General features: G+C 45.9%; 1 protein-coding gene across 5 annotated transcripts in view; it reads right to left on the bottom strand.

Moving 5' to 3' along the window:
- Positions 1-10,021, bottom strand: part of RUFY1 (RUN and FYVE domain containing 1) — a 63,672-nt gene extending 53,651 nt beyond the window's left edge. For 4 of the 5 annotated variants that reach the window (XM_024247420.3, XM_054556640.2, XM_063724553.1 and 1 more), the window contains exon 1: positions 8,941-10,021. In XM_024247420.3, coding sequence (XP_024103188.1) covers positions 8,941-9,250 — 310 coding nt within the window. In that variant the 5' untranslated portion in view covers positions 9,251-10,021. Of the gene's footprint in view, positions 1-8,438; positions 8,835-8,940 lie in introns of those variants that run through there. The other variant, XM_054556641.2, reaches the window with a different exon arrangement.
- Between the last annotated feature and the right edge of the window lie 14,121 nt (positions 10,022-24,142).

Genomic DNA, 24,142 nt, shown 5'->3' with positions numbered 1-24,142 from the left:
TCGCAGGTAAGTAGTCCCTGATCCCTAGAGGCCACAGCCCCCTACCCGGACGGCGGGGCCTTGAGTCAGAAGAGCCACTGGGCCTCCTGCTCCAGAGGCCTCTCCCAGACGGCTCCGCGCGTTGCTACGGCGACGGCTTTAGCAAGACTCGCCGCGTTTGGCTTCTCCCGCAACCCCGGTTCCATTTTTGACCAATGGAAGGGCGCTACCTACAGGAAGCCCTGCCCCAAGCTCTTAGAGGGCGTGCTGGGAAAGCGTCCCGCCCCCAAACATTCCTATTGGGCGAGTCCAGCTCAAGGCCACTCCTACGGAGCTAGTGGGCGCCATTTTGCATCCTCTGTCCCTGACGAGGGAGGATGCACACCCCGCCCGGAAGGCTTTTCCAGCCTTGTCTCTTGCCGGATAGTGCCAGCCGGGTGCCTGCAGGGAAGCATCTTCCCCTCAGTTCCAGGCTCAAATTCTTGTTGCCGATCTTTCGTCCGTTACTAGTGGACAATTTTAGGTTTTACGCACACTTTGTTTTTTGGTAAGGAAAACCGTTGGAGTCAAATGAATTCAGAGAGTTCCATTTCAACTCCCATTATCTTGTCGCATTGCTTTGAGGGTGTAATAAAGACTGTCTGCAATTATCATCGGATATCTATACGTGCTGGCCAAATGTTCTCTCAAACCCAGTAAGCTGGTATCCTAGAAACTAAAAGTTTAGGTCCCAAAGTAAGAGTCCTGGCAGGAAAGTCCCAGGTGCGAAGCGCGGCCCTCTCCCGGGCGCGCGCGCGCTTACATTGTCTTGGAAATATTTGCCAATTGGAATGGGGGCGGGGGATCGTATTGTTTTTGGTTTGCAGCTGTCCAATTACTACTGAGGTTAAATAACTTCTGTTTATTGTCTCCTAGTATTTCTTCTGTGAATTGCTTGCTCAATTGACTTTCGTGTTGAATTGCTTGCCTTTGTCTTACTGACCTGTATATTTTGGATATTAATCCTTTACCTGTTTTATTTCACCAGCATTGATTAATATGGACAATTAAAGAGCACATTTATACGTACTATATTTTTATATAGTTAATTACAGTTAAATCTGAAAGAACGATAATATTATGGCCGTGAACTTGTAGGAAAGGTCTTAAATAAATACTGAGACATCCTGGGACTAAAAATTCAAAATTATCTCAGCAAAACCCAAGAAGGTAGGGGGAGAGCTGCGGGGCAAGAAGAAACAGCCTAAGCATTTCACCTTGGTTGTGGAGAGGGTTAAAAGTGGCTTAAGTAAAACATTTCGTTGGGGGTGGTAGAATTTTTTTTTTTTTTTTTTTTTTTGAGATGTTGTTTCACTCTTATTGCCCAAGCTGGAGTGCAATGGCGCCATCTCGGCTCACTGCAACCTTCGCCTCCTGAGCTCAAGCGATTCTCTTGCTTCAGCTTCCTGAGTAGCTGGGATTACAGGAATGTGCCACCACGCCCGGCTAATTTTGTATTTTTAGTAGAGACGGGGTTTCTCCATGTTGGTCAGGCTGGTCTCGAACTTCCAACCTCAGGTGATCCGCCCGCCTCGGCGTCCCAAAGTGCTAGGATTACAGGCGTGAGCGACCGTGTCCGGCCAGTATAATTATTTTTATATTTCGAGAGAAGCCTATGTATTATATTTATAAATTTTGAAACGTTAATGGATGATTGGCAAAGGAAATAAAAGTTGTAAAACTTCATCAAGAGCAGGGAGAAACTCTGGAGAGAGCAATAACCATAAAAGCAATTTGTAAAGATTTATCCTTAAAGAAGACACCAAGCCCAGTTATATCATCTAGTGGTCTTGAAATTGGAATACATATACAGCAGTCTTGCCAAAGCTAGGTATGCCCGGATGTTTTTAAGAAACTCAATTTTCAGATTTTCAAGTTTCACAGGCACTCTCTCCTCCCTCTAAAGAAGGGCAACTCACTCCATAACCTGTCTTCCTCTTGATACGGTGACCTGGGGTGCCCTAGGTTCCATACACCAAATGGAGGTGGTGTCGCCCTTGATGATTAAGTAATCGAAAATGTGAAGACCAGTCTTTTACTGCTTTTTGGTATTCAGTTAAGCTTGGTCTTGGGGCAGAGGGATGGTCTCTAACCCTCTGCTTGGGTATCCTAAATTTAGAAAGTTAAATTTTTCTCCCTACAAATCTATGTAATTATGTTCAACCAGTCACTATTCACAACCCTAAGATGTGCCATTAGCTTGATGGCCATTTTCCACAAATTAAATGAGCCCAAACTGCAGCTAAGTATTTGATGAAAATGGATTTGAAATACATGATAAACTAAAATTATTTTTGTCAAAAAGTACTGTATTGGCAAAGGTGAATGAAATAAGCAATATTCAGATGTCTCCAACCATTCTGAGTATTCTGGGTTAAACAAAGTGCCTAAGTGAAAGAATAAGAAGTGAAATTATCTCTTGATAAGTCTTTTTTTCTTTTGAGATGGAGTTTTGCTCTTGTTGCCCAGGCTGGAGTGCAATGGCACGATCTTGGCTCACTGCAACCTCCGCCTCCTGGGTTCAAGAGATTCTCCTGCCTCAGCCTCCCCAGTAGCTGGGATTACAGGTGCCCGCCACCATGCCGAGGTAATTTTTTGTATTTTTAGTAGAGATGGGGTTTTACTATGTTGGCCAGGCTAGTCTCGAACTCCTGACCTCAGGCAATGCACCCGCCTCAGCCTCTTAAAATGCTGGGATTACAGGCATGAGACACCGTGCCTGGCTCACACTTGGTAAGTCTTGGTACAACTTTTTTTTTTTGGTAACTCCCAAAAGTTGAGAAATTTCCTTAATATGATTAGGTTGCAGGTCAGGTAATTTTCAATTATTTGCTTTGAATGAAAATAAGGGAACAAAAAATAATTTTTGGCTTTAGATCAGTGTGATTTGGGACATATAACTTGGAAAGAGTTCAAAGATGACCAACATTACTAAAACAAACAAACAAACAAACAAAAAACAGGACTAAAACTGATGCTGAATTCTATCACACTATAGCAGTAAATCATATATATTCATCTACAGATATATGCTAATGACAAAAACCAACACCATTCATCTCATTTAGAGATGCAATTCATTGGCTGGGCGTGGTGGCTCATGCCTGTAATCCCAGCACTTTGGGAGGCTGAGGCAGGCAGATCACCTGAGGTCAGGAGTTCGAGATCAGCCTGGCCAACAAGGTAAAACCCGTCTCTACTAAAAATACAAAACTTAGCTGGGCGTGCTGGTGCGCACCTGTAGTCCCAGCTACTGGGGAGGCTGAGGTGGGAGGATTGCTTGAACTCGGGAGGCGGAGGTTGCAGTGAGCCGAGAGTGCGCCACTGCATTCCAGGCCGGGCAACAGGAGAGTGAGACCCTTCTCAAAAAAAAAAAAAAAAATGCAATTCAAGAAAAATTTATGTATAATTCTTTATAAAAATTATATTTATGTTCCTGTTACCAATGTAGCATTACTAATAAACTTAATGATAATTCACTCCAGAAGAAAAATTTTTATACACTTAGAGCTTTAGTCACAATAAAAATTTATTAAACTTTAACTTATTTACATACTTTTTGCTGAGACTTATGACCAATAACACTTTTAAAAACATACAAATCTATTACATTAATTCTATGGCAGAAGTGGAATGGAAATTCAAGTTCAATGAATAAAAGGGAAAATGTAAAATTTTCAAATATTAAATAACTTGCTATTTTAAAGATGGATGGTGGTAATTATCAATTCATTAAGGTATTTACATACCACTTGATACATTTCAAAAAACAATAACAGTTTTATTTTAAAAAGTCAATATTTATACTATGCCAGAAAATGAATTCTGAGCAACTTTAAAATATGATGAAGAATCTTATATGTTAACTTTAAAAGTTAAGTTTTCTGCTGGGAGCAGTGTCTCATGCCTGTAATCCCAGCACTTTGGGAGGCCGAGGTGGGCAGATCACTTGAGGTGGGCAGGTCACTTGAGGTCAGGAGTTTGAGACCAGCCTGGCCAACATGGTGAAACCCTGTCTCTACTAAAAATACAAAAAATTACCTGGGCGTGGTGGTGCATGCTTGTAATCCTAGCTGCTTGGGAGGCTGAGGCAGGAGAATCGCTTGAACCTGGAAGGTGGAGGTTGCCGTGAACCGAGATCACGCCATTGCACTCCAGCCTGGGTGACAAGAGTGAAACGCCGGCTCAAAAAAAAAAAAAAATGTTGGGAGTTTTCTTAGGGGGTTACATGAGTAAAAAATGTTAAGACCAGTGTTCCAGGCAATCAGCGCTGGGTGGTGCTGTCTCTGAAGTGCTGCTGGCAGTGTTTTGCCATCTCATGCATCCCCTACTATGGGGTTACCTGTACCCATTAGCACTCAAGTTAGAGGCATGGAAAATTAAACCTGGAACGATCTTTTAGCGGTTCCATCTCTCAATTTTACTGGCTTTGTGACCTTGGCCAAACTATTCACATCTCTAAGCTTCATTAATAATAGTTCAACATGACATACAGAATATCGCGAAGTTCTACACCTACTGAATTGCCAAATAAATTGGCAGGCCAGTCTCAGACTCCTGGGCTCAAGCAATCCTCTCTCATTGGCCTTTCAAAGTACTGGGATTACAGGCATGAGCCACCTGCACCCCACCAGCATGTTAATTCTTAAAACACGCATGTTTGTTACTCATCCTTTAGGAAGCATTACTCTAAAAAGCAAGATATATTCCTTGTGGGTACATCCTATTGCTTGCGTGAAAACAGCCAGTGTTGAGAGAGGAAAGCACATGTGCTATGTGCTGAAACGCTCAAAGATACAATAGTACTGGGGAAAATTTCTGGGAAGGAGGATTTAGTATTTGTCCCTTTTTTTTTTTTTTTTTGAGACAGAATTTTGCTCGTTGCCCAGGCTGGAGTGCAGTGGCGCGATCTTGGCTCACTGCAACTTCTGCCTCCTGGTTTCAAGCAATTTTCCTGCCTCAGCCTCCCGAGTAGCTGGGATTACAGGTGTGTGCCACCACGCCCATCTAATTTTTGTATTTTTAGTAGAGACGGGGTTTCACCATGTTGGCCAGGCTGGTCTCGAACTCCTGACCTCAAATGATCCGCCCGCCTCGGCCTCCCAAAGTGCTGGGATTACAGGCATGAGCATCACACCTGTCCAAATGTTCTTTTGTATGGTTTGATTTTTAAAAAATCATGTTCGCTTATTACCTTAAAAAAAATCCCCCAAAACCAAACAGGACACCTATGGACAATGCAATCACATACCAGACCCTAGATGGGAAAACTTTTTTTTTTTTGAGAGGAAGTTTTGTTCTTGTTGCCCAGGCTAAAGTGCAATGCAGCGATCTTGGCTCACTGCAACCTCCACCCCTGAGGTTCAAGAGATTCTCCTGCCTCAGCCTCCCGAATAGCTGGGATTACATGCATGCGCCACCATGCCTGGCTAATTTTGTATTTTTAGTAGAGACGGGGTTTCTCCATGTTGGTCAGGTTGGTCTCAAACTCCCGACCTCAGATGATCCACCCACCTCGGCCTCCCAAAGTGCTGGGATTACAGGCGTGAGCCACTGCGCCCAACCGGGACAACATTTTAAAACAAGTATTCAAAACATTCCGCAGCATTTCCTTTAGCTTCTACCATTGAAAACATATTATCCAGCAAGAGTGCTGCTCACATTCAATCTCTGCTCCTAAACTGCTCCTTCTGAAAGTCCTGCCTGTCCTCATTGCTTGTGTAGGCAGATCAGTGGGGAAAGAGACCATGAGTCAGCCTTGGGCCTGGCCCTGGCTGAAGAGGTGTCATTGTCTTTCTCCCATCCTGTTTTTCTTGTGTCACTGCAGAGCGAGCCGCCCTTGGCCCATTTCCTTTCCCCACCTCTGCTCCTGTCCTACCTGATGCTTCAAATCCCGGTGACCTTCGGGACCAGCCACATGGTCCTCTACCCAACAGTTCCCCAAATTTCATCTCTTTGTAAGCCATGGCCACCATTTTGCTAGAATGAGTGGCAGTTATTAATACTTTCCTTAAATTGAGTTAATTATTATTATTTTTTGAGATAGTCTCGTTCTGTTGCCCAGGCTGGAGTGCAGTGGAATGGTCTCGGCTCACTGCAAACTCCACCTCTTAGGTTCAAGCAATTCTCCTGCGTCAGCCTCCTGAGTAGCTGGGATTACAGGTGCGTACCACCAAGCCCGGCTAATTTTTGTATTTTTTTTTTTTTGGTAGAGATGGGGTTTCACCATGTTGGCCAGGTTGGTCTCGAACTCCTGACCTCAGGTGATCCGCCTGCCTCGGCCTCCCAAAATGCTGGGGTTACGGGCATGAGCCACCATGCCCGGCCTAGTTTTTTAAATCCATATGGGATATATATATTGACATTTTGCAGTTGGTGAAGTTACTTCTCTTTAATACTCTCTTTATAAAACAGGGATAATAATGGTACTCATCACCCTGTGCCATCTACGTAATTTACAAGGCCCAGTGCAAAATTCCCAGCCTGGAGCAGAGCACAGAAGTCAGACTCCCCCTTACTACAGCCCTAATGGATTGCAACTTCCCTGCAGGGATGGGACGGGTGAGAGGCCCCTGCCCACTTGCCTGCCTAATGTGCTGTGGTACCAGCCACCTTGCCCTGAGATTCGGAGGGTGCAATCCCAACGCTGCCTGGGCAAGAGTGGGATCAGGGAGGGTAGGGAGAAGCCCCAGGGCAGCTCAAGTGGGCCAGGGCAGCTGAGAACCTGTCCCATTGGACTTCACTTAAAAAACACAAATTCAAAGATAAAATTAAGAATTTCAAGCATGGGATACTTCTGAGTGCCTGGCCCTTTCCACCAGAGTGATCAAAGCCTGCATTGACCGTCCACCCATGAAGCTAGTCCTGCTATCACGCAGGGTTGTTGTGAGGAATGAATGAATACTTGTACAGGTTTAAGACTAATGCCTGGCACCTTTGAAGGACAATGTAAGTGTTGGCTATTGTTTCTATCACTTCCATAGATGGAACACAGGTATTTTTCAAATATGCATTTGTTCAGCAACCACTTATTATTCTGTGCCAGGTACTGACACATTTCATTTTATCTTTTTAATTTTTTCCTTGATTCTGCATTAAAGGAAAGAAATTCTATCAGGGAAGAACTTTTATTATTTGCTTACTTCTGCCACGAAATATCTAAGAGGCCTCCAGGAGATGCCATGTCTTGACTTTCAGTACTGACTGTCAATCAGTATGCAATTCAGCATCCACTGATGTGTGGAAAAGTCTCGGGAAAAGGTGTCAAGCTAGAGGGAAGTAGATTCCCGGGATGCACAGGCTCTCATCATCCTCTAATGCTATTTTCCACTGCCAGGATCTCAAAACGAGTCAGCCTTTCAACCTTACTCATTAATTATTCTTGACTACTGAAAATCTCACAACTCACTACCTGGGGTCAGTGCATCTACAGCAAAGGTACTAGTGGATGGGGAGGAATCAGGAAGCCTCAAGCGTGTGCTATGATGCTCCTTGGAAGGCACCACAACCTTTCCTCAGCTGTGTCCCAGCATTTTCTATGAAGTTGGCAATGTTCTATTATGTGCTATCTTATACAGAAGCCACTGGCCACACACAGGCTACTGAGCATTTAAAACGTGGCCGCTGTAATCGAGGAACTCTTTTTTTTTTTTTTGAGACAGAGTCTCGCTCTGTCACCCAGGCTGGAGTGCAGTGGTGCGATCTCGGCTCACTGCAACCTCTGCCTCCCAGGTTCAAGCGATTCTCCTGCCTCAGCCTCCTGAGTAGCTGGGACTACAGGTGCATGCCACCACACCCAGCTAATTTTTTGTATTTTTAGTAGAGATGGGGTTTCACCGTGTTGGCCAGGATGGTCTCGATCTCTTGACCTCGTGATCCACCCGCCTCGGCCTCCCAAAGTGCTGGGATTACAGGCGTGAGCCACCGCTCCCGGCCGAGGAACTCAATTTTTAATTCAATTTAAAAGTACTCAATTTCAATTTGATTCAGTTAGAAATTGAGGAATCCGGCCGGGCGCGGTGGCTCAAGCCTGTAGTCCCAGTACTTTACGAGGCCGAGGCAGGTGTATCACAAGGTCAGGAGTTCAAGACCAGCCTGGCCAAGATGGTGAAACCCCGTTTCTACTAAGAATATGGGGGGGGGGGGCGGGGAACTTAGCCGAGCATGGTGGTGGGCACCTGTAATCCCAGCTACTCGGGAGGCTGAGGCGGGAGGATCGCTTGAACCCGGGAGGCAGAGGTTGCAGTGAGCCGAGATCGCACCACTGCACTCCAGCCTGGGCGACAGAGCAAGACTCGGTCTCAAAAATAAATAAATAAATAAAAACAAAAACACACACACGAAAACATATGCATGCTGCTGTACTGGATAGCACAGCTCTGGATGTCTGGCGTTAGAGAGCTAAGTTACTTAAATCTTACCATCACTGATATGCTGGCACTCTATTCATTACAAGGGCTGAAAAGGTCTTTAAGAGATCATCGGGCGACTTTAAAATCCCCATCTCACAGGCAGAGGTGAGCGGAGGCGCCGCTGGTCCGCTGCGCGCAGGGCCCACGCCCTCCAGACACCCGCCGGCGCTCCACTCCCGCACTGAACGGTTGAAAAGCAGAACAGTGCTGGCTCCGTTTCGTCTGTGGAGTTACTACAGAGCTCCGAAGCCCGGACGCGCACACGTCCTTCACCCAGTTAGTGGCAGAGCATAGAGGCGCGGGTGCGGGAGCGCGCTCAGGCACGCGGGGCTGCGGGGGGCGGTCTCGGCTGGGCCGCCGGAGTAAAGACCCAGGCGCAGCCCGCCGGCCAACAGCTCGTGTAACCTCCCGGAACGGCCGGTGCCCTCCCAGCCCGGCCCCCACCGCGCCCGCGCCGGCGGCCAGCGGGGACACGCGGGTCCGCCGCGAGACAGACCCGGCCCGAGCCTACCTGCGCGCGCCGTGCCGTCCCCGCTGTCCCCGCCGCCCAGCCCCGCGGCCGCGCGCAGCGCGCTCCCGCAGCTCGCCGACAGGTTCCCGGTGGCCCTGCGTGCCAGGGTCAAGATGGGCGCCGACCAGCCCTCGGCCGCCCGCGGCCTCGTTGCGCTCCGCAGGTCGCCTGGGCCCGGCAGCTGGCTTCGGTCCACGATCTCAAACTCTTCTCCCGGCTCAAGCGCTGACCCGGGCCCCGGCCCCGGCTCCGGCTCCGGCTCCAGCTCCCGCTCCCGCCCAGCAGCCCAGCCGCCTTCCCGGTCGGCCATCTTGGCCGTGTCATGTGACTCAGCGGGCGTGCGGGCGCGGGGTGGGCGCGGCCGGGCACCGCCCTTCCATTCGGTAGGCGAGATTTTTCTCCGTCTTCACCGCCTCGCCTTCCCTCTGCTTCGAAAGGTTCGGGAAAGTCAAAGGCATAACATAAAAAGTGTGCGTATTCCCGGCCGCCGGCAGGACCTGTTCGCGGGGAAGTTCCTCTTGAACTTTCTCCGAGGACCGTTGTGCACCCTGCCCGGCGCTTCACGGGGTTCCCTGGCCGTCGTTGTCTTTGTGACACCATTTCCTCTTTTAAATTTTCATTTCATGTTCTATATTTTCCACTTCGTCATTTTTCTGTAGCACTCATTAGAACAAGCCCCGAAAGGGCGACTAAGGAAACGCACAGGCGAGGCAGGAAAGCAGGATTTTTTTTTTTTAAATCTAATGACTAAGAGTGCACGATAGTGGACTGGAAATCAGAGCTGGCTTCTCCTATTGATTAGTTAAGTGGGATAACAAAAAGCCGACCTCATTATTAAATAAGATTTGCAGCAAGGACCACATGGCAGATGTTAGCGATTGTGACTACTATCTGTAGTATCCAACTGTGTGGCCTGGGTAAGTCACTATACACTCAGTCTGTTTCTTCACTTGGAAAAGAAAGGAATTTGACTAAATACAAAGGAAAATTTTGGCGGGGCGCGGTGGCTCACGCCTGTAATCCCAGCACTTCGGAAGGCCCAGGCGGGCCTTTAGTAGGACGAAACCCCGTCTCTACTAAGATACCAAAAAAAAAAAAATAGCCAGACGTTGTGGCGGGGCAGCTCTACTCCTAGCTCCTTGGGGGGCTGAGAGTGGGAGGATCGCTTGAGCCCGGGAGGTCGAGCCCACAGTGAGCGGAGATCATGGCCACTGCACTCCAGGCTGGGCGACAAAGTGAGACCCTGTCTCAAAAAAACACTAAAATTTTACTAGCACTTAACACTTTGCAAAGTGAGGCAACATGAGCCACACCAAACCAGCAGAGTTGTTTTGATTCCCTGAATGTTTACAAATCTTAAAAGTTGTTGCCGATATTTAGAAATCAAAAGATTTCACATAAGAATCTGGATTTTAGCTTTCTCTAGAATCACTGGAAGATTTGGTAACTCGTGGTATATTCCCTGATGGCAACAAACTGTTGGGAATGAACTGTGCTGCCCCTTTAGAAGCCCAGCTGCTCCCTGGACTTGTCTTGGTCCAGCCCACTTCGCTAGGTTGCATGATATGTCTGGTCCCTGAAAGGCCAGTTCTCAGTGAAGGGATACTACTTCATCTAGGAGTGTTTTGGGAATTTGTGGAGTTGGTGTTTGAGTTGTGTAATGATTGAGGGCATACTACCAGTCTTTTTTATTTGTTTGTTTTCAGACGGAGTCTCGCACTGTCACTCAGGCCGGAGTGCAGTGGCGTGATCTCGGCTCACTGCAAGCTCCGCCTCCCGGGTTCACGCCATTCTCCTGCCTCAGCCTCCAGAGTAGCTGGGACCACGGGCGCCGGCCACCACGCCCGGCTAATTCCTTTTTTTGTATTTTTAGTAGAAACGGGGTTTCACCGTGTTGGCCAGGATGGTCTTGATCTGCTGACCTCGTGATCTGCCAGCCTCAGCCTCCCAAAGTGCTGGGATTAGAGGCGTGAGCCACCATGCCCGGCCTAGTCTTTTTTGTTTGTTTGTTTTTGAGGCCAAATCCTGCTCTGTCACCAAGCTGAAGTGCAGTGGCGCAGTCTCGGCTCACTGTAACCTCTGCTCACCAGGTTCAAGCGATTTTCTTGCCTCAGCCTCCCAGGTAGCTAGGACTACAGGTGCGTGGCGCCACACCTGGCTAATTTTTGTACTTTTAGTAGAGACGGGGTTTCACCATGTTCGCCAGGATGGTCTCGATCTCTCGACCTCGTGATCCGCCTGCCTCGGCCTCCCAAAGTGCTGGGATTACAGGCGTGAGCCACTGAAGCCGGCCCTACTAGTCTTTACTGGATGCACAGACAGGGATGAAGATAGTCTAGAATAACAGAATTGTCCTGAATCCTGCATGACTTTACAATGCTACTGGACATTTATGTAGGTGAAAAGTTTGTGGGCGTGGAACCGAATTCCATTTTGTATAAAAACATTAACTCTTTTTTGGGGGAACAGTTTCAACATTTATCAGGCAAGGTTATTCTTCAGTAACAACCCCCAAATCTCAATGGCTTAACCTAAAAGTTGGTTTCTCATCATGCTACATGTCAATGTAGATGGGGTGAGTACTCTGCCCAACTCATTGTAGTCTCTCAGGACCCAGCCTGTTGGGAGTTTTGCATAAATATTACATGCTCCAGTCCTGAGTGACAAAGGTCACTTATGCACATTTCACTGGTGAAAGCAAATCACATGGCCACGTTTAATTTCTAGGGAGTTGGGAAGTTCAGATCTATTTCTGTCTAGGAAAACCACAACTGGGAATCTTTGTGAGCAGTGTAATGACTACCATAAGTGTACCCTAAATTTTCCTGGAACGTAGCTAAATTGATTTGTTCAGAATTACACGTGCAAATGTCTATGTTATTTCAGTGGTAGTTGTGCCTCGTTTACATATTGAAATACATCTCATTTTATACTGCTTCGCTTTATTACTTTTTAAACAAATTAGAGTTTTGTGGCGGCCGGGCACGGCGGCTCATGCCTGTAATCCCAGCACCCTGGGAGGCACAGGTGGGTGGATCACCTGAGGTCAGGAGTTCGTGACCAGCCTGGCCAACATGGCAAAACCCCGTCGCTACCAAAAACACAAAAATTAGCCAGGCGTGGTGGCGGGAGCCTATAATCCCAGCTACTCTGGAGGCTGAGGCAGGAGAATCACTTGAACCCAGGAGGCGAGGTTGCAGTGAGCCGAGATGGCGCCACTGCACTCCAGCCTGGGTGACAGGGGGAGACTCCGTCTTAAAAAAAAAAAAAAAAAAGTGAAACAGCCTTATTTCTGATAAGGAAAAAATTTTGTTGGTCTGGGTAGAAGATTAAATCAACCACAACATTCCCCTAAGTCATAACGTAATCCAGACCAAGGCCCTCAACATCAAGGCAACACCCTCCACTGGCAAAAAGATTATGATTCACTGAAGGCTCAGATGATCTTTAGCATTAAAAAATTTTTTTTTTAATTTTTAATTTTTTTTGCGACGAAGTCTCGCTCTGTCACCAGGCTGGAGTGCAGTGGTGCTATCTCTGCTCACTGCAGTCTCTGCCTCCTGGGTTCAAGTGATTCTCCTGCCTCAACCTCCTGAGTAGCTGGGATTATAGGCATGCGCCTCCATGCCCAGCTAATTTTTTGTATTTTTAGTAGAGACAGGGTTTCACCATGTTTGCCAGGATGGTCTCGATCTCCTGACCTTGTGATCCGCCTGCCTCTGCCTTCCAAAGTGCTGGGATTACAGGAGTGAGCCACTGCGCCCGGCCAGCATTTTTTAGTTATATATATATTTTTTGAGACAGAGTCTTGCTGGGTTGCCCGAGCTGGAGTGCAGTGGTGCGATCTCAGCTCACTGCAAACTCTACCTCTTAGGCTCAAGTGATTCTCCTGCCTTAGCCTTCCGAGTACCTGGGATTACAGGTGTGCACCACCATGTCCAGCTAATTTTTGTAGTTTTAGTAGAGACGGGTTTTTTCCATGTTGCTAAGGCTGGTCTTGAACTCCCGGACTCAAGCGATCTGCCCGCCTCAACCTCCCAGAGTGTTAGTATTACAGGTGGGCGTGAGCCACCGCATCTCGCTGTAAACCATCTTTTTTTTGAGACGGAGTCTTGCTGTCGCCCAGCCTGGAGTGCAATGGTGCAATCTCAGCTCACTGCAACCTCCGCCTCCTGGTTCAAGCGATTCTGCAGCCTCAGCCCGTAAACTGAGACTACAGGCACCCGCCGCCACACGCGGAATTTTTTTATTTTTAGTAGAGACAGGGTTTTGCCATGTTGGCCAGGCTGCTCTCGAACTCCTGACCTCAAGTGATCTGTCCACCTCGGCCTCCCAAAGTGCTAGGATTACAGGTGTCAGCCACCACGCCCGGCCAGTGAAATCATTTTCTGAACGATGCTATATGAAGTTTTCTTGCCAAAAATGTTCGCCTAGGCTGGGCACGGTGGCTCACGCCTATAGTGTCAGCACTTTGGGAGGTTGTGGCAGATGGATTTCTTTGAGTCAGGAGTAGAGACCAGCCTGGGCAACATAGTGAAACCCTATCTCTACAAAACACAAAAATTAGCCAGGCGTGGTGGCTGGCACCTGTGATCCCAGCTACTTGGGAGGCTGAGGCTGGAGGATTGCTTGAGTCTGGGAAGTGGAGGTTGAAGCGAGCCAAGATTGTACCACTGCACTCCAGCCTGGGCGACAGAGCAAGACTCTGTCTCAAAAAAAAAAAAAAAAAAAAAAAAATTAAGTCTGAGGTATGATCCATGAAAAGCAAAATGGTAAAAAAAAAAAAGTTTGCTTAAAAACACATCAGGTATCTGGAGTAGCACTGTCCAACAAAACCTTCTGAGTTGATGGGAATGTTCTCCGTCTGCACTGTCCAGTATGATAGCCAGTGGCCGCAAGCAGCTGCTGAGCACTTGAAATGTGGTTTGCATGACTGAGGAGCTGAATTTTACTTTAGTTCAATTAATTTAAATTTATATGTGGCTAGTGACTACTGTACTGTCCAGCACAGCTTGAGATCTAGCTTCCAGTTTGCAGAAAACGTAGAGGAGAAAGGAGGAAGTGAAAACAGCACCTGTTGTAAACCCCAAGAGACAACCCTGATGAGATCAGAGCAATCTGCTGGCTAAGACATTTTTAAATTGGGGAACTTTGAATATGGACTAGATACTGGGTGATATTATGGACTTACTATAAATTCTGTTAGATGTGATAATGGATCGTGCTTGTGTAGGAAAATTCCCTTATTTTTAGGAGCTGCATTAGTATATTAAGTGGCAGCATGTCAGGATGTCTAGACCTCACCTTAAAATACTTCTGAAAAATAAAATAGATGATGCAAAAATGGCAAATTGTTGAAAATTTTAAAATTTAGGTAACGAGTATAAAAGAGTTATATTCTGTTTACTTCTCTGAATGTCTGAGTTTTCATAATAAAAAGTAAAATGATGGGCTGGGTACAGTGGCTCACGCCTATAATCCCAGCACTTTGGGAGGCCGAGGCAGGTGGATCACGAGGTCAGGAGTTTGAGACAAGCCTGGCCAACATAGTGAAACCCTGTCTCAACTAAAAATACGAAACTTAGCTGGGCATGGTGGCTCACACCTGTAGTCCCAGATTCTCAGGAGGCTGAGGCAGGAGAATTGCTTGAGCCCAGGAGGCAGAGGTTGCAGTAAGCCAAGATCGCACCACTGCACTCTCCAGCCTGGGCGACAGAGCAAGACTTTCATCTCAAAAAAAAGGCCAGGCACGGTGGCTCACGCCTGTAATCCCAGCACTTTGGGAGGCCAAGGCGGCGGATCACAAGGTCAGGAGATCAAGACCATTCTGGCTAATATGGTGAAACCCCATCTCTACTAAAAATACAAAAAATTAGCTGGGCGTGGTGGTGGGTGCCTGTAGTCCCAGCTACTCCGGAGAGGCTGAGGCAGGAGAATGGCATGAACCCTGGAGGCGAAGCTTGCAGTGAGCCGGGATGGCGCCACTGCACTCCAGCTCGGGCAAGAGTGGGAGACTCCGTCTCAAAAAAAAAAAAAAAGTAAAAAGATGTATAAAAAAGTGAGTCCATATGAAACAAGAATCAATGTTTTATAAACGGTGAAAAGCCCCTACAAAAACCTTGATTGAGATTTTATTTTGGATAATAAAAACAAAAATTATGAAAATAAGTTTATCTTATATTTAACAAAATTTAGAATATGTTTGCAACTGTGTGCTAGCTTCTAGAACGAATCAAGAATGAACAAGTGTTGACTTTTGTGCATAATTTCTCTGGAAAATTACATGATTCAAGATATTCATTTTACATCGGACTCACGGTAGAGTCAGAGTCTAAAAATATTTAGACTTAATTTTCCTCTCGAAGTCCTCTTTAATCCTTTGGTAGTCAATTTTTTGGTGTCTATTTTCATTTTATTCACATCTCTTTGGATTTAGCTAGTCCTCAGCTAATTGACCAAAAGTGGTAAAGTAATTATCCCATTCACCATGTTATTAATCAGTCTGGATTTTTTTTTTTTTTTTTTTTTTGAGATGGAGTCTCACTCTGTCGCCCAGGCTGGAGTGCAGTGGCGCCATCTCGGCTCACTGCAAGCTCCACCTCCTGGGTTCACGCCAGTCTCCTGCCTTAGCCTCTTGAGTAGGTTGGACTACAGGCGCCCGCCACCACGCCTGGCTATTTTTTGTGTTTTTAGCAGAGACAGGGTTTCACTGTGTTCGCCAGGGTGGTCTTGATCTCTTGACCTCGTGATCCGCCTGTCTCAGCCTCCCAATGTACTGGGATTACAGGCATAAGCCACCGCACCTGGCCCATTCTGGATATTTTTATGGGATATCTCATAGAAAAAACCATTTTATGATATTGCTGCTCCCTTTATATTTTGAGCCTAAGCTCACTCTTCACTTTAATTCATTTTACATTTATTGCTTTTTTCAAACCATTCTATTTTGAAGCTTGTGGTGAGTCATCAGCGTTAATTTCCTTTTATTCACTTGTTGATTGGTCCATAACTCTGCTGACCTCGCCTGTCTGTGGCTTTGTGTGCCACTCGAGTGGGGCTTTAATGTCACTTGTTGATTCTTTGAAATCTTGCATCGTGTGTAAGATTCATAATTTAACTGTCCAAATGACTGGCATCCTAGACATCTGAGAATGAGTGAGAGGCTGGCTGGCCATTGGTATGGGACATGGGGATCGATGCTTTGGGGTTAAGCAGGGAGTAAAATTTTGAATAGGGATCAGTTTTTAAGTGGTTAATTCATTAGTGAATATGTTGTCATTACAAATACCTTTGCTTCTCTAAATGGTCTTGTAGCTGCAGGGACTGGGGGAAAGTATCTTCAGATAAAGAGGACCCTGTCTATCTTGAGTTTGGAACATTAGAGCTTTTTGTGGTGGTTGTAACTAAATGGGGTGTAGGTGCTATTGCTAGGATAAATCAGAATATGGCAGTTATTTTATGAAAATAATCTTGTATTTATTGCAAAAAAGTTAACCTGAGGATTTGTGTATGTGTCTCTAAGAGAGAGCTGTCATTACGTTGGCTAAGTGACCTGTCCTTTCGCTGTTTGGCACCTCACACCAGCCACCGCGTAGTAAGAATCTCAAGTTCAGCTGAACTCCTGCTTTCGGAGGAAATACCAGGAGACAGTAGGAAAAGGAAGGTGGGCTTTACGCCCCTTCCGGTGGCTTCTACGACAAAAGACTTCCTGATTTGGTGACATTTTTCCATGACACGTCATATCGATTTGTCTTATTCTCCTCTCTGCCCCGCACCATTTTATTATAAACAAATTTGAGGCTGGGTGAGGTGGCTCATGCCTGTAATCCCAGCACTTTGGGAACTGAGGCGGGCGGATTACGAGGTCAGGAGTTCAAGACCAGCCTGACCAACATGGTGAAACCCCGTCTCTACTAAAAATACAAAAATTAGCTGGGTGTGGTGGTGGGTGCCTGTAATCCCAGCTACTCAAGAGGCTGAGGCAGGAGAATCGCTTGAACCTGGGAGGTGGAGGTTGCAGTGAGCTGAGATCGCACCATTGCACTCCAGCCTGGGCAATAGAGTGAGACTCCATCTCAAAAAAAAAAAAAAAAATTGAAGATAAGCCAGGTGCGGTGGCTCATGCCTGCAATCTGAGCACTTTGGGAGGCCAAGGTGGGTGAATCACTTCATGTCAGGAGTTTGAGACCAGCCTGGCCAACATGGTGAAACCCCATCTCTACTAAAAATACAAAAAATTAGCTGGGCGTGGTGGCACATGCCTGTAATCCCAGCTACTAGGGGGGCTGAGGCACAAAAATCGCTTGAACCCAGGAGGCGGAGGCTCCAGTGAGTCTAGATTGTGCCACTGCACTCCAGCCTGGGCAACAGAGCGAGACTCTGTCTCAAAAAAAAAAAAAAAAAGAAAATTGAATAGAGATTATAACACTTTTACCATATCTATCCATTTATCATTCCTAATTTCATCTATTACTCTATCTTACTCTTTGGTGTATTTCAAAGGAAATTCCAAACCCTAATAGTTTAAAAAGCTTTTTGTTATTTCAATCTTACAGAAGAGTTACGAGAATAAAGATGGCACAAAGTACAACTGTATGCCCTTGACCCCGATTCACCTGGAGCTCACGTTTACTTCGTTCGTGTCATTGTCTGCATGTGCTCCCTCTCTGGATCTGTATGGATATAAGCACAGTTTTCCTTGGACTTTGTGAGGGTGAGTTACATACGTCATGACCTTTTATTTTTAAATTTTTCAGGATATATTTCTTTTTAAAAATTATATTCAAATTTTATTGCATTAAGATGATGCATTGGTTAGGACTTGAAAAACTTGGTTTTGGCCAGGCATGGTGGCTCACGCTTGTAATCCCAGCACTTTGAGAGGCCGAGGTGGGCAGATCACGAGGTCAGGAGTTGGAGACCAGATTGGTCAACATAGTGAAACCCCGTCTCTACTAAAAATACAAAAACTAGCTGGGTGTGGTGGCACGTGCCTGTAGTCCCAGCTACTTGGGAGGGTGAGGTAGGAGAATTGTTTGAACCCGGGAGGCGGAGGTTGCAGTGAGCCGAGACTGAGCCATTGCACTCCAGCTTGGGCAACAGAGTGATACTCTGTCTGAAACAAAAACAAAAACAAAATCAAACCCTTTTGTTTTATAGAGATAAATCTCTTTTTGTTATTTTTCAGCTTTATTGAAGCTTAATAGACATATAAAGATTATATATATTTATGGTATACAATGTGATGTTTTGGTATATGTATGATTAAATCAAGCTAACTAGCATATTCATCACCTCACATACTTTTCATTGTTTTGTGGTGAGAACATTTGCAGTCTACTCTCTTAGCAATTTCTTTTCTTTTTTTTCTTTCTTTTTTTTTTTTTTGAGACGGAGTCTTGCTCTGTCGCCCAGGCTGGAGTGCAGTGGCACAATCTTGGCTCACTGCAGCCTCTGCCCCTCGGGTTCCAGCGATTCTCCTGCCTCAGCCTCCTGAGTAGCTGGGATTACAGGCGCCTGCCACCACGCCTGGCTGATTTTTGTATTATAAGTAGAGACGGGGTTTCGCCATGTTGGCCAGGCTGGTCTTGAACTCCTGACCTCACGTGATCTGCCTGCCTCAGCCTCCCAAAGCGTAGGGATTACAGGTGTGAGCCACTGCACCCGGCCAGCAATTTTCTTTTTTTGTTGTTTTTGAGATGGAGTCTCGCTCTATTGCGTACACTGGAGTGCAGTGGTGCGATCTTGACTCACTGCAACCTTCACCTCCTGGGTTCAAGCGATTCTCCTGCCTCAGCCTCCTGAGTAGCTAGGACTACAGGTGTGCACCACCACACCCGGCTAATTTTTGTATTTTTAGTAGAGATGGGGTTTCACTATGTTGCCCAGGCTGGCCTCGAACTCCTGACCTCAAGCGATCTGCCTACCTTGGCCTCCCAAAGTGCTGGGATTACAGGTGTGAGCCACGCCGCCTGGCCTCTCTTAGCACTTTTCGAGTGTACGATACACTATTCCATATAGTCACCATGCTGTATGTACATTAGTTCTCCAGAAACTCTGTTCCTTTCATCACCATCTCCCCATTTCCTCCCCCCATTCCCCAGCCCTCCCCTGGTAACCACCGTTCTGCTCTTTCTACAGGTTTGAGGTTTTAGACTCCGCGTGAGGTCATGAAGTGTTTGTCTCTCTGTGCCTAGTTTATTTTACATAGTGTGGTGTCCTCCAGGTTTATCCAGGTTGCCACAGTGACAGAATTTCCTTTTTGTTTTTTGAGGCAGGGTCTCACTCCCTCACCCAGGCTGGAGTGCAGCGGCGCTGTCTTTCCTCAACTTCCCCGGGCTCAAGTGATTCTTCCATCCCAGCCTCCCGAGTAGCTGGGACTACAGGTGTGTGCTGCCACACCCAGGTAATTTTTGTATTTTTTGTAGAGACAGGGTTTCTCCATGTTGCCCAGGCTGGTCTCCACCTGCCTCAGCCTCCCATAGTGCTGGAATTATAAGCATCAGCCACTGCGCCCCTTGAAGTTCCTTCTTTTTAAAGGCTGACTTGCATTCCTTTTTAAAAAAGAGATGGGATCTTACTATATCACCCAGGCTGGAGCTCTTGGCCTCAAGCAGTCCTTTGACTCTGCCTCCCAAGTAGCTGGGACTACAGGCACGAGCCACCTCGCCTGCCTTCCTTCACATTTACACACAACACATTTTCTTTATCCATAAATCCACTTAGGTTTTTTCAATATCTTAGCTATTGTGCATAATGCTGCAATGAACATGGGAGTGCAGATAAATCTTCAACATACTGATTTCACTTCCTTCGGGTATACACCTAGAAGTGGAATTGCTGGATCATGTGGGTAGTTCTATTTTTAATTTCTTGAGGAACTTGCATACTGTTTTCTATAATGGCTGTACTAATTTACATTCTTCCCAACAGCAGGACCTATTTTTCGAGAACTGGGATAATTCTCTTATGTAACCACGATAAAGTCTCACCCTCAGTACATTAAACATTGATACATACTTTTAATCTAATCTTGCATTTTATCCAATTCTTAATTTAAAAAAATGATTATATTGGCTGGGCATGGTGGCTCACACCTGTAATCCCAGCACTTTGGGAGGCCGAGGTGGGTGGATCACAAGGTCAGGATATCGAGACCATCTTGGCTAACAGGGTGAAACGCCATTTCTACTAAAAATACAAAAACAAAATTAGTTAGGCGTGGTGGTGGGCGCTTGTAGTCCCAGCTACTTGGGAGGCTGAGGCAGGAGAATTGCTTGAACCCGGGAGGCAGAGGTTGCTGAATGGAGATCACGCCACTGCACTGTCACCCAGGCTGGAGTGCAGTGGTGCAGTCATGGTTCCTTGCAGCCTCAAACTTCTGAGCTTAAGTGATCCTCCCACCTCAGCCACCTGAGTAGCTGGGGCTACAGGCATGAACCACCATGAGTGGCTATTTAATTTAAATATTTATTTAGAGATGGAGCCTCACTCTGTCATCCAGGCTGGAGTGCAGTTCTCAGCTCACTGCAACCTTTACCTCCTGGGTTCAAGCGATCCTCCCACCTCAGTCTCCTGAGTAGCTGGGATTACAGGCATGCACCACCACGCCTGGTTAATTTTTTCGTATTTTTAGTAGAGACGGGGTTTCACCATGTTGACCAGGCTGGTATTGAACTCCTGACCTCAAGCGATCCACCCACTTCGGCCTCCCAAAGTGCTGGGATTACAGGTGTGAGCCATCACACCCAGCCTATTTTTTTTTAAACCTTTAATCAATTTTATTCTTCATATTTGGGTAAAGGTACAGATTCTAGAGCATGTCTGTGAAGTCATGGTGATATCACTGTGCTAAAGATGATGGCTATAGGCCAGGTGTGGTGGCTCACGCCTGTAATCCCACCACTTTGGGAGGCTGAGGCAGGTGGATCACGAAGTCAGGAGATCCAGACCATCTTGGCTAACGTGGTGAAACACCGTCTCTACTAAAAATACAAAAAATTAGCCGGGCGTGATGGTGGGCGCCTGTAGTCCCAGCTACTCGGGAGGCTGAGGCAGGAGAATGGCGTGAACCCGGGAGGCAGAGCTTGCAGTGAGCCGAGATTGCGCCACTGCACTCCAGCCTGGGCAACACAGCGAGACTCTGTCTCAAAAAAAAAAAAAAGATAATGGCTGTAGGTTGGCTGATAATTTAAAATGCGAGAAAAATGAGAAGCAGCACATCATTGCTTCTTATTCTAGGACATCCAGCGAGTTTCTTCAGTAAGTGCCACTCCAGTTGTCTTCACAATTTAATGCTACAGAAACCTAAATGTTTCTACTTCATCTATGAAATCATTCAATTGGCAGGCAAAACATTTTTTATCACCTATTTATAAATATATGAGAAAGGGAGGAAAAGTAATAAAATGTATCAACTCATGCTATCGTAATTCTAATGTCTAGCTATAAAAGCATATGGTTGTAGCAATTGCTATCTAAAATTTTTATGAGCTGCAGTAGCTGCATTCCATTTTCATTACCATTTTTAAAAATCTTTTTGCTTGGTCATCTAAAGACGTTTTTCAAATTTCAAAAGATCAGCTATTATTGTCCTCCTTCTGCCCCTAAGGAATTAATAAAATGCACATTCATTTCCTTCTTTCTAAATGTTCCAGCTAAAAACTAAAAAATAAAAAAAATGGGAAACATTTTCTTGCACCATTTTTGTTTTTCACTGTAACAACAAAAAATGTGCAAGATAAACAGAACTCAAGTTTTGTTTTATTTTTCTTTTTGTCTGTTTTTTAACAAGTCTGTCCAGAATACTACAGGTTACATAGCTGTGACCATCTTAAGGAAAATGACATTAAGTTTGCAACAAATACCTGCTGGTGAAAACACATCACTAGCATTTCAAAAATTTAACAAAATATCCTAAACAGCTATCTTTATATTTGTAAACGAAGTATAAACAACTGGCTTAACCAGTTTCTACTGCACATCAAACAGGTGGCAAAGTGATAGAGATCATCTTTGATTTTTTTTTTTTTTTTTTGAGACAGTCTTGCTCTGTCACCCAGGCTGGAGTGCAGTGGCGCAATCTTGGCTCACTGCAAGCTCTGCCTCCCAGGTTCATGCCATTCTCCTGCCTCAGCCTCCCGAGTAGCTGGGACTACAGGTGCCCACCACCACGCCTGGCTAATTTTTTGTATTTTTAGTAGAGATGGGGTTTCACCGTGTTAGCCAGGATGGTCTCGATCTCCTGACCTCGTGATCCGCCCACCTCGGCCTCCCAAAGTGCTGGGATTATAGGCGTGAGCCACCGCACCCGGCCAGAGATCATCTTTGATTTTTAAAGGAGAATAATAAAAACTAATTTATATCCCAAACATTATAATTCTAGGGGATTAGGAACAGGCTAACACATGATGTCATCTACTTTAACAGCCTTTTCATTTACTTGTATTGTCTTGATGCTTTACAATGATTTTTTATTCCTATAACAGTATTGTTGCTGTAAAAGTCATAATTCTTTTATTTTTTTGTATTTCCTTAAGGAAATAGTGTGATCCATTTCCCATTAGATTTCATAAACACACGTGAAACTTCAGACATAATAGGAGGGTGGTGGTTTTCTTTCAGTTTCTGAGGCCTTCTGTGAAACATCAGAGCTGATAATAGTTCAGCCTATACATGCATGCTGCCATAGATAATTGGGTATACGTGTACCTCCTATTTCAAAAACACAAGCAGAGAGTAGGTCTGGACAAGGGCAAACTGCAACTCAATTTCTGCTGCAACCCTATCTCAGGTAAGTTATGTTTATTTCTTCACTTTGCTAATATAGTCAGCAAGTCTGTTGAGGCCTTCTTCCTGCTGTTCTAGGGCTTTCAGGACAATGCCCATCGGTGTCCTCTTCAAACCTATTCCTTCTATTTATTGTCCAGTGTGTTTTTATTCTCAGTACTGTCACATTGGGGATTAAGTTTCAACATGAACTTTGGAGGGAACCATATTCAAACCATATTGAAATCATAGCACTCATTAAGTCTGTTTTGAAGAAATGAGTGATATGATTTAATTCCATATGTAAAGTGTTCTTCCACTGGACAGACCAGGATGAATCTTGGTCTGAATAGGTGGTTCTTCCTAATCATTCCTTGAACCAATATTCTCAAACCTTGTGGTCTTTTTACTCCTTTATTAGGACCAGAAATTCTCACTCTCTAAAGCTGCGCCTCTTAATCTTTTTCACATTATGATCCCCCGGGACATGGTACTATTTGTTGTATAACACAGCATTGTAAATGGACAGAGCCTGCTTGCTGCAGAGGTAACGCTTGGGAAGTCTGGCTCCCCCGAATTTTACCTGCTCATCTCTGGGCCAAGGGCATAATATCTCTGCACAGCTAATAGCCCAAAGGCCACACTAGTCCAGAAGCTCTGCTCTGCACAGAGTTGAAAGTTCATCTATTTCTCAGTGAAGAATATCATGAGTTCTTTAAAATTTATGCCGGTATAGGCCAGGCGAGGTGGCTCATGCCTGTAATCCCAGCACTTTGTGAGGCCAAGGTGGGCGGATCATTTGAGGTCAGGAGTTTGAGACCAGCCTAGACAACATGGTGAAACCGTGTCTCTACTAAAAATACAAAAATTAGCCAGGCACGGTGGTGGTTGGGAAACTATCCACAGTCATCCGGGTGAGAGATGAGGACTGAACTGAGGCAGAAGCAGCGGGGATTTCACAAGGGAGTCTAAGACCACAGTTGCTGGAGAAGGGCGATGGGGAGGCCGTGGCTGTTGGTTGGACGTGGGCTGGGGGAGGGGAATGAAGTATCCACTGGGCTTGCTGAGCTGGGCATGGGTGAGTTGGCGGGCAGAGGACACATCCAATGTGGACATCCAGGTGGACGCTCAGGCCTGGGAGTACCCCAGGAGTGCAGCTATGTGTGTCTCCTGCCCCACAGACAACCATGAAGGGATGCTGGTGTACATGTCAGTCCAAGGTAGGAGGAAGGGCTGGGAGAGGAGGCCCCAGACCTTTCTACCAAAGCCTCTTTACCCGGAGGAGCACAGGCCAGACTCTTCGTTCCTGTCCTCCCTGTCATTCCTGACTCTGGGTAACCTTGGTGGACCCCTGTAACTGTCTGGCTCTAGGATTCCTCTTCTGCACAAGAGTGATGCTGCCTCATGAGCTTGTGGGGACTCTCACATGCTGAGC

The sequence above is a fragment of the Pongo abelii genome, chromosome 4 (genome assembly GCF_028885655.2).
Source record: "Pongo abelii isolate AG06213 chromosome 4, NHGRI_mPonAbe1-v2.0_pri, whole genome shotgun sequence".
Lineage (NCBI taxonomy): Eukaryota > Metazoa > Chordata > Mammalia > Primates > Hominidae > Pongo > Pongo abelii.
The sequence above is the reverse complement of the archived record's forward strand: the minus strand, read 5'-3'. Positions and strand labels throughout refer to the sequence as shown.